General features: G+C 40.8%; 1 protein-coding gene and 1 pseudogene across 1 annotated transcript; both read right to left on the reverse strand.

Annotated features, from left to right (window-relative positions):
- Positions 1 to 1,609: 1,609 nt before the first annotated feature.
- Positions 1,610 to 2,553, reverse strand: LOC148926357 (uncharacterized). The gene is made up of 3 exons (XM_089059099.1): positions 1,861 to 2,553; positions 1,743 to 1,794; positions 1,610 to 1,629 (listed from the first exon to the last, which is right to left on the reverse strand). Exons 1-3 carry the CDS (start codon positions 2,551 to 2,553, stop codon positions 1,610 to 1,612), a joined length of 765 nt encoding a protein of 254 aa, XP_088915225.1.
- A 9,602-nt stretch (positions 2,554 to 12,155) lies between these two features.
- Positions 12,156 to 13,502, reverse strand: LOC148926358 (uncharacterized; annotated as a pseudogene).
- Between the last annotated feature and the right edge of the window lie 978 nt (positions 13,503 to 14,480).

Consider the following 14,480-nt stretch of genomic DNA (forward strand, 5'->3'; position numbering starts at 1 on the left):
AAACAATTTAACCTTCCCATCCGGACCTCGTTTACGTTTGAATAACCACTTACTCTCAATGGTAATGCAGTCTTCGGGCAGGTTTTCAAGGTCGTAAACGTCCTTATCCTCCATTGATTGTAATTCGGAATCCATTGCCTCAATCCAGGTGAGACCATCCAAATCATCTATTGCTTCTTTGTAGTTCCAGGGGTCAGGTTCCTGATGACCGAAAACTGAGTCTGAAGACTCTCCCAGACCAATCCACCTTTCTGGTTCTTTTGAAATCGTCCCACTACGACGAGGCTCTACAATCGTAGGAGTAGAAGTTGTAATATGTGGTGCAATATTTTCTTGTGGAGTTTTCTCTTGTGTAATTGGAATGCCATCATCTCTCATTTCATCAAGAGTGATTACACTTCGGGGTTTTTGATTCTTTATATATTCCTCTTCCAAGAAATTTTCATTTGTGCTTACAAATACTTTGTTGTCTTGAGGACTATAGAATTCATAGCCTTTTGTTCCTTTGGCATATCCCACAAACAAACATACCTCTGTGCGAGAGTCCAATTTACTTGGATCTTTTACTAGCACATGCGCCGGACAACCCCATATCTTGAGATGATCTAGGTTGGACTTACGCCCAGTCCATAACTCATGAGGTGTTTTAGGTGCTGACTTTGTAGGTAAGTTATTAGGGGTATAACACGTTGTTTCTAGCACAAAGCCCCAAAGGAATTTTGGCAACTAACACATCATTGATCGAACCATTTCAAGAAATGTTCGATTTTTCCTTTCCGCAACTCCATTTTGTTGAGGAGTGCCAGGTGCAGTCAGTTGGGATTCAATCCCAGCTTCCGCTAAGTTGCCCAAAAATTCATCACTAAGGTACTCGCCTCCTTAATCAGATCGTAAGGCTTTTATAGTCTTACTATGACGCGTGTCTGCAAATGCCTTGAATAGTTTGAATTTCTCAAAAGATACTGATTTGCGTTGCATCAAATAGACTTGGGCTGGTCTTGAATAGTCATCAATAAAGGTGATGGAATATACATAGCCTCCCCTAGTTTGAATTTGGAATGGACCACACACATCCGAGTGAATAAGATCTAGTACTTCCTTGGCTCTATTTCCTTTGATCTTAAAGGATCTCTTGGTCATCTTGCCCTCCAAGCAGGATTCGCAAGTTGGAAAAGGGTCTAAACTTAGTCCCTCTATTGAGCCAAGGCTCACCAACTTTTGGATCCTTCTAGGATTTGCATGCCCAAGCCTTAGATGCCATAAGTACATATCATTCACATCGTGTGGTGAAGCTTTTCTCTTGCGAGAAACAGATATGTTATTCGACTCACAAAGATGATGCGTAGAGCGTATAGTATACAAGTTATTATCCATGATACCTTGACAGATAAAATAATCATCTCTCCTTATAATGCAAGCATCATTGAAAGAAATAGAATATCCGTCAAAAACCAGTTTAGAAACCAAAATCAGGTTCCTTCTAAACGAAGGTATCAATAAAACATTGTTAAATACTAAAACTCTACTACTAGAAATGTGAATATAAACAGCTCCCATTGCAATCGCTCCCAGTCTAGTAGCATCCCCCAGATGGACAGTGATCTCCCCTTCACTTAGTTTCCTTGATTCCTGCAATAAAGCAGGATCGAAACATACATGATCAGTTGCTCCCGTATCTACTACCCATTGATGGGTAGAAATAGTTGCTAAGTAAGTTTCAAGAACATGAGCTTGGTGTTTACCTTGACCATTTGGACCTTTACCCTTTTTGGGGCAATCAGGTTTCCAATGTCCCTTTTCACCACATTTGAAACACTTGTCAGTTTTTCTTGCTTTGACCTTCTTCTTGCCCTTCCTTGCCTTCAATCCCTTGGCAGCCTGCTCCGCCTTGCCATCCTTCCTAGGTCTAGTGACTTTGGAACTGGAGGCGCGGTCAACCAACATAGCTTGCTTAGCTTGGGCATAAATGCCTTCAGCGTTTTGAAGCTCAGTTAGAAGCTCAGCCAAGTTAAGGTCTTGCTTAGTCATCTCATAGTTGACTTTGAACTGTTGAAAACTTGTCGGAAGACTTTGGAGTATTATGTCTACTTGAGAATCTGGATCTATCGATCTTCCCAAGACCTCAATTTGATTGAGATGGCACATCATTTCAAGGACATGGTCCCTAACTGGCGTGCCCTCCTTCATCGTCTTATTCATGAGACTCCTAATCGCTAGAGATCTAGCAGATCGACTCTGAGTCCTAAAAGGAGATTTAAGGTTCTCCATGATCTCATAAGCGGATTTGTAGGAATGATGCTGATGTTGAAGCACATTTGACATAGAAGCCAAAATATAGCACTTCGCCATCTCATTTGCCTTTATCCACTTATTATACACGGCCTTATGTTCCGCAGAAGCATTATCAACAGGTTTTTCGGGGCAATCAGTTTCAAGCACAAACTTATAATCATCAGCGATGAGAACAATATCCAAATTACGTTTCCAGTCTACATAGTTTGGCCCCTCAAGTTTGTTTTCTTTCAAGATCACAGATAATGGATTGAGCGACATAATTGATATTGACTGAGAAAATAAAAGGTATTCATCATACAACCATACATGATGAAGGAATGTAAAAACCATAAAACATTCAAGAATCACATATGCTATTAAAACGCTAAATAAACAAGCACCAAAAGATGTCATGGATTATTTAGATTTTTAAAAAAAAATTGTTGGTCACAATACCGACAGATAGTCCAGAGACCATAAGAATGGCATGGCTGCCTAATATTGCCTAAGCTAGTACCATAATTCTAGTCCTCAAGAATCTTATCTCGCTTTGAATACTCCTCTGAAGAAAGGTCGCACGCCACTCAATAAGATTCTAAGACCATGGTTAACATCTTTTAAACAATGCTCACTTCATGATAATATTGCTCCCACTGGTCACAATATTCCTTCAGAAATATGCCTTTCATTTAAAAGAACCATTTTAGTTATTCAAATCTTATGAAAACTGTAAATATTACTAATAACACAACTCCTCTAAAGAAAGGTCGAAATGTTATCTAATTTACTTCACATTTGAATACAATTTATGGAGACCATATACAACATGACTGTTCGTAATTATCGCTTAGTTATTTTAATAAAATGGTTTTCATTTGATTATCATGCAAGCAAATAATTTATTTAACTCACATAAGATGTAAATCACATGGGCAAATAATTTTGCACACTTTGTCACATCACATATAATCAAATAAATCATTTGATTTTAAACCACTAAGTGTCTAAAACCAAATAATTAAAATAAATCACATTTTATCCTTTCCATGAACCATGGTACTCCGGATAAAAAGGATTAAATAAAAAAATATATACCCCATTTGAATAAATCAAATGTCTAGGGCATAAAAATTAGGTCAAGACCACACATTGGGCCTTGCCTATTAATCGGGCCATCTAAAACCCTAATTAGGGCTTCGCCCTAAAATAAAAACAACTAGCCGCCGCCGCCTTGTAGGGTTCCGTGCCGCCACCGTCTTTATCGGGCTGCCCACCCGCCGCCGAGCACCGGCAACCACCACCGCTAGCCATGCCGCCGCCAGCTGCTCTGCCGCCTTGATCTGCATGCGGCTTAGCCCGCTAGGATTTCAGCCACAACCAAGGCTGCCTCGCCGCTGTCCTGCTGCCGCCACTGCAGCGCCGCAGCCGCTGCTTCACAAAGCAGCCGCCACCACCGCCTGGCCTCCTGCCGCCGCCGCCGCTTGCCGCCGACCAGATCTGCGTTCGGCCGAGCCCGCTAGGGTTTCGGCCGCCGCCTAGGTCTCTCTCGCCGGTCTCGTTCTTCATCCTGTTTGATCCATTGTATTACATTTCTTTGTATTCTAACTATTACATTTGTTTACAAAAGAAATATACAAGGGAAAAACAAATCCTAATCTACCACGGTCAACCCCCGTGGGTTTACAATAAAACGAAGAACAACAAGATTCAGCAATCATGCAATATTGCAAGCATGAAAACAATCATCCATCATATTTTTCAAATATGTAGATCTACACAAGTAGAACACAATAAACATAGATCAAGAATAAACTATCACAGATCTACAATATTCTTAAGAATATTCTTATAGATCTAGAATATTCCATTTAACAACTATATAAAATAGATCCAGAATATATTCTATAGATCTTGGAGTACTCTATTGTAGATCAAGACATTCTTCAACAATCTTGAATAAAATTCATAGATCTAGAATGTTCTTTAGCCGATCTAGAGTATTCACTTATAGATCTAAAATATTCTTCATTGATCCATGTAATTTTGAAAAAACTAGATTAAACCCACATAATCAGAGCCTAAAAGCATGGCTCTGATACCAATTGTTGGGGAAATCGCAGCGGAAATTACATAAACAAATAAATCCACAAAAGGAATCTATTTAGGTGATTATGTGTATCGATTCAATTTCATGCTAGAACATGTAAAGACATATTATTGCGCAATAAATCACATAATTTAAATTAAATTATGATGTTGAATACTTACAACAATGATTCTCCAAAGAATCGAAGTGGCTTGCTACTTCTCCACGTGTAGATCTTGAAACTTGATTGTAAATGCAAAACCAAAGATCTTCTAACCTATGACCCTTAACTCTATAGATCTAAATTCCTTGTGGGAGGAATCTTTTAGAAATTATATGGAACTTGAAGGAGAAGACAAGAAAACCAAAGAGTGGAGGCTAGGGTTTTTGTGTTGTGTATTTGTCTCCTCTCCTTACATCCTTATTTATAGAGTTTATGATGGGCTAGGTTAGGGATCTATGGGCTTGGATTGGGCCTCCCCAATTGGACCGTCTTTACTAATTAAATTATAACCCATAATTCAATATAAGGCCAATGGAATATTTCTTGTGCCACTATCGAAGAAATACTGACCGCCCATCAAATCCGTGATTACAAGCAATCCGGGTTAACCTCTTTAATATATTATTTCCCGTGTCTAAGACTTTCTATATCCATTAATTAATTTGTAGTCTGCTATAGACTTTAAATTAATTAATATCTTTTTATTTCCAAGAGTTTGTCTAGTACGAGATGTATATCAAAATATACTTTTCCTTTTCTATTTATTCTTGGATTAAATCCAAACCGGCCGGGTTTCCGAATAATAGAACTTCTCTCGAACACCTCTTGGGGATATAGTCAAACCACGCAGGCACACGATTCGATGTAATAATAAAACTGACACCATACTAGTTATTAATTACTACTACCCAAGATATCAGGAATATTGGGTTACGAAAAACCCGCACCTATTGATAAGTCAAAGCAGCGTATGATTAAATAACGTGTGTCCTATATTATTACAAAGATTAGGAAATATTAAATATCCAAGACATCGTCTTACAGTAGATAGCAACAAAGACGTGTCTATACTTTAGATCCATTCAATGCTATACCACACCAGTGTCGCTAGTCATTCTCAAGGTAAAGACGACTTTCGGATGGACACTGCAACCTTTCACGATAGGTAGCCAAAGCCTATCTAGGTTGTGAAAAAGTTTTACTTCTACAAGGTACCGGTTGGGCCACCTACTGTGATGACCTGTTCCACGACCAACCTTCAATGTAGAAGACTTAGACTGATTTTACCTTCCGACGCTTTAATTATATAATTTATATATAATTAAATACGATCAATACTCATTAAAGTAAAATACACAGTATGAAGAAAACATTTATTATTCTCATTAAATGAAGAGTGTTTACAATATACAAGCAATTTATCAAATTCAAAATAAACTCGAAAAATGCTTTTTAGTATATATGTTCCAACAAAGTGGTCCTTTCTGGTTGCGATGTTGAGTTTGCGGTAGTCTATACACATTCGCCAACCAGTGACCAATCTAGTGGGCACTAGCTCATTCCTCTCATTCTTAACCACCTGGATCCTTGATTTCTTGGGAACCATATGGATCGGACTGACCCATTCGCTATCTGGTACCGAATATATAATTCCTAGCGAGAGCAACTTCAAGATCTCCTTTAGTATCTCCTCTCGCATGTTGGGGTTCACTTTTCTAATCTTGATGTGCCTTGGCTCCTTCCTCCAACCTAATATGGTGCATGCAGACATCTGGACTTATCCCCACCAGATCCGGAAGGCTCCATCCAATCGGCTTTTTGTTTTTACTCAGCACAGTCAGTAGCCTCGCCTCTTGTTCTTCAGTCAGCCCGCTATTGATGATCACAGTGAATGAGTCTTCCTCCCTGAGGGAGGCGTACTTAAGGTTTGCTGGTAACTTCTTTAACTCGACTTGTGGGGGTAGTGTGTCTGTCGGTAGAGGGTTTTTATTCAGAATCCCCCTCTTGCTCTAGCTCACCATCTGAGATCTCCTCTATACTGGCTGGTAGTAAAGTCCCTGCGGCTCCCGTGATTTTCGACTTCTGACAGAAATCCTTAATTGCTCCTTCGATCTCCTCGTTAGTTAATCCTCGGTTACTGATTATATCACACCATGCAGCTGCTTCCACATCAGCCTATGCATACACATCTAAAGCTTGGAGTTTCTCCTGCAATAACTCGGTCTGAAAACAATCTTGGACTAGGGGGTCAATAATATCAACATAGCATAGATTTTCAGAATCTATCGGCTTTTTCATGGCTTCATTGATATCAAAAACAAATTTGTCACCATTAAAGTCAATGCATATTGTCCCCTCAGCCATATCCACGATTGTCTTGGCTGTTCTCAAACATGGTCTCCCTAACAGTATCCCTCTAGACTCCCTAGATTCAGGTTCACTCATCTTAATCACATAGAAATCAGCAAGGTAAGTAAAATCATGCACCCTTACCAACACATTTTCTAACACACCCTCAGGATTTATACATGACCTATCAGCCAGTTAGATCAACACCTTAGTGTTTGACAACTTTACCCCCCTTCAACCGATTATAAATGGATAAAGGCATAACATTGATAGATTCTCCCATATCACACATTGCATGCTCGATTTTGACATCTCCAATTGTTATGGGTAAAGTGAACATACCTGGGTCGGCTCTCTTGGGTGGTAGTTTCTCCTGCACAATAGCTGACGCTATCCCTTCCACCATTATTTTTCCATCCTCCTGGGCCTTCCCGGCTATGAATTCCTTGATGAACTTCCCCATCGGGGTAGTCTCACGGCTTGGAGGAATGGTATGGTAACATCTAGCTTCCCAAAGATCGATAGGAAATCCACAGGGTTTTCCTTCTTCCTCTTTGTAACAAACCGATAGGGAAACGGTTTCTCCCCCTTAGCTTCTTCAGCAAGCCTTTTCGGATTCTTCTTGTGTGCCTCCTGGGTTTGAGGCTCCGGCGTGGGTACTATTTCTTCAGGAAACCCGCTCCCAGGCGGTGCTTCTTTCGTCTTTCCTTCCTCAGTAGGCTCTTTATCTAGGAAAAACGGTTCCTCCATCTGAGGCAGAGGCCTCTTGAGTTCTTCCACTGAGATGGTATCGCTCATTACCTTCGTCCTACTAGGCTCCCCAATTGGTTTCTTGAGTTGAGGTCCATCATAAGCAGTTCCTGACCTCAATGTGATTTTACTCACGTTTGCCTTTTCAGGTACATGGACTGTAGATAGGAGTTTCCCTGAGTTCCCTTTCATTTCACCCACCGAGTTTGCGAGCTGGGCTAACTGCCTGTTCATCATATCCATGTTTGCTCTATGCTCCTTCTGGGCACTTTGCATCCCCTGCACTACTTCATTATTGGACTGCAAATCACTCTTGATACTCTGTTGTGCAGCGAGCATTTCTCTCATCATATCTTCCATAGACCTCCTTGACCTGTTGGGGTAGTGAGACTGATTGGACCCTTGGCGTTGGTTGTACTGGGGGGGGGTTTGTTCTGCTCGTAGTTTAGGAAATTTGGTTGGTTTTGGTTCGGTGGGTATTGGTTATACTGGGCAGGAGGGTTGTACTGGTCTTGGTTTTTTGGTTCTGGTTCTGGCCTTGAAACTGATTTTGGTTTTGGTTATGGGACTGGTTTTGGTGTTGGTAGTTTTGGTAGTTTCGCTGATGGGGTGGCACATAAACAGGATTCGGGTTTTGGTTTTGAGGGTTTTGGTTCTGAGGTTGCTGGTTCCTTCCTGCCCAGTTAGACTGGTGGTCAGGATTCGTTGGGCCACGGTTGAAATTTTGGTTCGGGTGAGGGTTGGTTTGATTCTGACCTTGGCCTTGGTTCTGATTCTGATTCCCATCTCCCCATCGAAAATTCGGGTGGTCCCCCCATGGTGTGTCTCGCTGCTTCCCGGAATCCAATTCCCATTTAAGTTGTAGAATCCGGCGGCGTTGGCTTGCTCCACATTAGGCTGATCGGTTGGTTGATCGTAGGGTAGCTCTGGAGCTTGATTGCCACCAGTTGGAGAGGGCGGTGGTGTATTCTGCTTGATTGCGCTCAGCAACTCCTTCTTCATTTCTTCCATTTTTAGATCCATCCTCTCTTCCTGGTCAGTAGCCGAAGCACTTGCTACTCTATCTCTGCTGCACTCGTCCCTTGTGTGGTCGTACGTCTTCTTTGCATTCAACAGTTTGCGCAAGACCTTCTTCGCCTCGCTGACCCTCAGCTGTGTGAAGTCTCCTCCGGATGACGAATTCGCCAAATCCTTCGTCTCCTTGTTCATTCCTTCATAAAAGGTGTGGTGCACCTCTATTTCCTTCATGCGATGGTTCGGGCATGACTCCAGAAGACTCATGTATTTCTCTCAGTACTCGCTCAGGGTCTCATCGTACTCTTGCCTTATACATGATATATTTCTCTTCAGTGCGCTTATCTTTGAAGAAGGGAAAAACTCAGCTAGGAAAGCTGACTTGAAATCGGCCCACGTGTTGATGGAGTCGGTTGGTAGGCGCATGAACCAGGTGTTGCCCTCCCCCTTTAGGAAAAACGGTAGGGCTTTCAATCTGTATTCATCCTCGCTTGCTCCTGCTGGTCTCCTCTGCGCCTTACAGATTTTGCAGAACTCATTAAGGAACTCGTAGGGTCCCTCGTAACTCTTTCCACAGTATGTTAGCAAAATTGCAATAACATTGGGTTTAACATCACAGGCTGTTTGGCCTGGGGTGACCACTATGGCTTGCGAGCTCTTGATCGTCCTCAACTTGATCAGCCATTCTCACCGGTGCTCTTACTGGTTGGGGTGGAAGCTACGAGAGTTGGTATTCTACGTCTTCTTTCTCCTCGTCGCTACTCGTGCCTAGGTCAGACAATGCTGTCGACAGGCCAGAACGAGTGGTTACGAGTGTCGTTCCTCGAGGAAGTATCCTTGGTCTCCACTGGCCAGGAGCCGAGTTACTTCTCATAAACTAAAATAAAAAAGAAAAGGAAAAATTATGGACAATATATACACCAAAATATCACACACAATAGCAGATATAAACGACATCCATCCCCAGCAACGGCGCCATTTTGATAGTCTCAGGTTTTCGGTGTTGTGTTTGTTAAATTAAGGGTACGTCCAACTGATCAGGATAAAAAACCCAACCTAGCTGAGTCGTTGACACGACGACCGGAACCCGGTATCAAATAAATTCCTCAACCCACTTCTACTGGCTAGTATAGTGGAGGTAATGGTCGAATCCCACAGAGATGGACACGTTCGGATAATTGCGGTGATAATCTGGGAGGTTTTGGTTAGCTACCATGCTTTTGGGTTGAGATTCTACCTAGATGAAAATTAAAGATGGTACTCTACTGACTAGTGGGCGTGAAAGTGACTGGCATGTGGCTGTGTACGTGAAAATAGGGGACAAGATATCTCAGAGACATGTGGAAAGTAGACAGTTACTAAATGAGGAAATATAGAACATCAGGGTATATTTGGTGACTGGGTGACAACTCTGACAGGTCTAGAGGGTACAAACTTAAAGTAAAGGACAAAAGTAAAAGTAACTAAAAAGGAAAAGTGGTCCAAAGCAAAAGTGGATTGTGATGTTTTCTTCCTCAACAAGTATCAACAGAAATTACATGAACACAAATTCCATGGATGAACACAAATTCTCAACTTCAAACACAAGATCCATCGATTAAAAGCTCAAACTTAAAGATTAACGGCTAAAACTGCAGATTATTCCTACTGGCTAACATGCAAGGTGGCAATGACAATGCGAAATAAGAAACTCATGCACGAAAACTTAAACTGAAACATGAAACTTGAAATTTCGATTAACAACTCCAGATTTAACCTACTCAAGCGGAAACATGCACAAACACTTAGAAAATGAAAGAGATAACTAGATCTAACTTTCCTAGGTAGAATGAAGCAGATTCAAACCAAAGAGAGATGCGAAAAAAAAAACTTCATAATTAAAACGTTTGGATTCTAACGAAATACTTCAAAAGGCAACAAGATTTAAGTTTGCAACAGATCCAACGAAGAAAGCTAGTAGAAATTAAACTAGGAAAGCAATTAAAGATTGTTTATGCCGCTCCGGGCGATGAAACTACTACTGCTACAAAACAAACTGGCTGGAACGGTGGATGATGATTCTCCGGTGGACGTCTGGACTTCAGGTGACCATGGCTGTGGCGAGGAACGAGAAGAATCTATAACTATCTAAAGTGGCAGTTGTAGAGATATTCACCAAACTGCCACTATGATGCATATAGGCAGGAAAATAATCTACTGGGGAAACAAAAAGGCAGAAATTATTAAAATAAATATTGGTCCAATGAAATGCAGCAAAAATGACTTCTCCAAGAAGTTTAAGACACTCATGAATAGATAAAAAAACCTGCAACATATGCAATTCGATTATGCAGATCCAGAAGTGAGGAAAATGGTGCTTACCATGAAATAGAATTAGATTCAGCAATGCGGGAGTATTAAGTGGTCATCACGGTTGAAACTGTCATCTTCGTCCTCCTCATTGCCGGTGCCGTCATCATGGTTGTGTAGGTGCCCGTTCGGATGCACGAAGTACCCCACGACGCCGTTGAAGCAGGGCGGTGGAGCGGCGAGGCAGGCGTTGAGGGGCGGCAAGGCGAGACAGCAAGGCGGAGAGATGATATCCGCAGGGGTGAGAGAGAAAGGGACGAAGAGTGAGGGAGAAAAAGAGATGGATCCACAGGGGTGATATGGAGGCGCGGAATATTAATTTGTGTACATCTGGGATTGGATTTAATGGAGAAATTTAGATTTAGATAATAGAGTATAAACTTTTTTTTCTATTTACTTTTTAAAGTATATGACATGATAAAAGAAATTTATAATAAGAAATTTATCTTTTATTCTATATTAAAAATATATTTAGTTTTTGGCCATACATATCAAGTTATGCTATGGTCAATGAATTAAACATAAGAAATAAAAAATCAACTAAGATGTGATTATAGGATAATCGTGAAGCTTTAGCAAGAGACACTTAGACTTTCTTTCAAAGTTCACCGATGAGCAACTTCATGTTCATGATACGATAATGTCATCTGTGGATTCAACAGAGGGAGGAATATTTTTTTATGGTTATGGAGATATTGGTAAAACTTTCATATGGAGTCGTTGTCAGTAGGGACAACAGTATGTTGCTATATTTAGAGTCACAAGTCGTGAAGGTTTGAAGATTTTAGTTTGTCGAGTAACAAGTGATTCTACTGATAATATTGTTTATAAAGAAGTTTTTGAAAGTTTATGAACTACTGGTTTGTTGTTTTACTAAGGATTTGTTTTTGCACTTGTGAATACCTATGATTTGTTGATCGAATAAAATCATGAACTATTTATTCATTCAAATAATTTTCTTTTTTTTTTCTCTTTTGTATTTAGGAATACATTTTACTTTATTTGTATATCTTATTCAAGCATCGATCTAAGGACAAAGTCTACTTCGGTATGTAAAGAGTAAGCTTCCTCGATATAACGTACTAAAGAAGAATGGTTTATTCATGAATAGCAACTGCGACTGGCTACAGCTTCGTGCACTGCTTCGGTCGAATTGGATTGATTCTCATAGAGCATCCCAATTGGGGCGGACATCCCGGCGGACAAGCCCAAGGACATCCCAAAAACACCTTCTGCAACATCATAAGGACATCTCACTGCCCTTGCTTTTAGGGTAGACTTCCTTCACGAATTGACTTTTCTGCCCTTGTTTATGGTTGATCATCCCAGCTATCCTTGGTGATCATTGGTGCAAGTTCTCCTGTTATGACCCTCTGTTCCGCACCGACGACATCTCAGTACATAGGTTCGCCTTAGTGACTCTGCTCCATTCTCGTGATGTCGAACCTGGGGCTCCTCGCGCCTGAGTTTCTTCGGCCGTCCACGTTGTCGCTTCATCCTTGGAGGTGCCAATTCAAATCCAACAGCAGAAGTCTTCGGCCAATTATCCATCCCATTGATTGGGTAGAGGACATTCTCGTACAGCATCGACATTGTGGACCTTAAATTATAACGGGAGACGTAGTCTGATACATCCTACCCATTCTTGTTGATTGTTGCGATTGCATGAGTGTAGGGGATCCCAGTCAACTGTCATAATCTGCAGGAGCATGTAAATTCCCGCATGTTGACTACATACTGGTCAGACGGTCCCGACACTTGGTACGAATCCTCTCCGTTCCATGTTTATCTCCAAGAAGAAGTCCTCGTGTAAAACTTATCCACGATCTCTTTGATAACGGGCGGCAATGGGTGATCGTAGGTCTTGACCCACTGACCACTAATTTGAATCCTCTCCATCTGATTGGTCCGAATCTCCTCCAACATGGTGATAATTGCCAACTCTCGAGCAATTGCTATTTTTGAATTGAAGGTCTCACATATGTTATTGAGGATAATATCACAGCAGACATGCGTGGAGAAATATGCATTCACCCATTTTTCTTTCGGAGCAACATGGAGTAGGTATTCATGTGCTTGGGGATATGTACTCCGAAACTCATCCATTTGATCCTCATATTGCTCGTTGGTTGTACTGGACGCAAGCTCCCACAACATCTCTTTAAAACTTTCCCCAATGAATCGCTTCTTGAATTGTTGTATATGTGTTGAACACAAAACCGATGCTCGCTCTGTGGGAACTCCTGAAGAATGGCTTTTGTGAGGCCCTACAAATGGAACACACACAAGCCAATACTTAGTTAACACCAACACATGTGTAAAAAAACTCTACACTTTATAATCACAATCGAAGTATTAATGTACAGGTTACATCACAGACAATGTATAAAGTAATTCAAAAACCACATTTGAAGTATTAATGTATAGGTTAAATCACATACAAAGTATAAGTAAATAAAAAATCACATTTGAAGTATAAACGTTATAATGAAAGCACATAACACATACCTTTTGCTGGTCAGACATGAAGACGTATCTAGGTGCATTTTCATGCAATTGTAGGTCCTCGGCTAGGTAGGAGAGAAACCATCTCCACTTAGCGTAGCTCTTTGCCTCAGTCACCGCCCACGCAATATGCCACCAATCGTTGTTGGGATCAATTCCAGTAGCCGTCATCAGTTGGCCCCTATACATACCTCGCAAAAAGCAAGCATCTAGGAAGATAATTGGACGGCAAAAATGCATCCGACCCTTTTTAAAGGACCTAAGCAACAATAAAACCTAAGGAATCTGGGGCCTACAGTGTCAGGATCCCTGAAATTCTAATAGTGTAGGTGCACACTTGAATCAGGGTGTGTCCGCTCCAACTCGGATTTGTAGTAGAACAACTTCCGGTATTGGAGTCCCTCCTTCCCAAAAATGCCTTCTAATACGGTATCTCTTGCCCGATATGCCTTCATCCTACCAACTTTAAGGCCGAACTCCTCATCCACACACTGCCGCATTGCAGACAATGGAATGTGAGGATTGGCTTTGATTTTCTCTAAGTAACGATCAGCCAGCCACTTCGCTGTGAGCCATCTTTGTTCCAACACTTGCGATGTCACACCCAACCCCCTCTGACATAACTACTTATAATAAATAAATTCAAAATTTCAAAAAAAAGTAATCCGCGTTGTCAAGTAAATAAAACACACATATTATATAATTCCAAAAACCAACAACATTTATCGAGTACATATTTCAAAAATTCTAAACTGTAGTGGGACCCTCTCATAACTCTATATACTATATATTTATCTATATGCAAAAATGATGAGGAGGAGAAGGTTGCCAAAAATGCGTCAGCCGCCGACCCTTATAATAACTATAACTCATATCAACCCACACATCATTAATATCTTATTCCTAAAAAATATTAGTGGTTTATATGAGCCACAACTCAGTGTATACAAATACCAAAAACATTCTTTCACCACATATATCACCGGAAGTAATAAATATCATAAACAATTTAATATTCATATGCATATGTCTCTTCGTTCTTTTTATTATTCTGTGATAGATCAAGCCTGGTATCTGCCTTGGATTTCCATTATATACGACCCGAAGGTCCCTTTTAATTATTTGACCTTTCCACGAAGGCCCCTCTTT

The sequence above is a fragment of the Salvia hispanica genome, chromosome 5 (genome assembly GCF_029641045.1).
Source record: "Salvia hispanica isolate PSC_SH4W2 chromosome 5, Shi_PSC_v1, whole genome shotgun sequence".
Taxonomy (NCBI): Eukaryota; Viridiplantae; Streptophyta; class Magnoliopsida; order Lamiales; family Lamiaceae; genus Salvia; species Salvia hispanica.

Excerpts from the sequence above, each read along its gene's own strand:
- LOC148926357 (XM_089059099.1), bottom strand. The coding sequence starts at position 2,553 with ATGTCGCTCAATCCATTATCTGTGATCTTGAAAGAAAACAAACTTGAG. Across the intron at positions 1,795-1,860 it reads AGGCTGCCAAGGGATTGAAG|GGACATTGGAAACCTGATTG; the intron begins GCAAGGAAGGGC and ends TGTGGTGAAAAG. Across the intron at positions 1,630-1,742 it reads TAAAGGTCCAAATGGTCAAG|GAATCAAGGAAACTAAGTGA; the intron begins GTAAACACCAAG and ends GCTTTATTGCAG.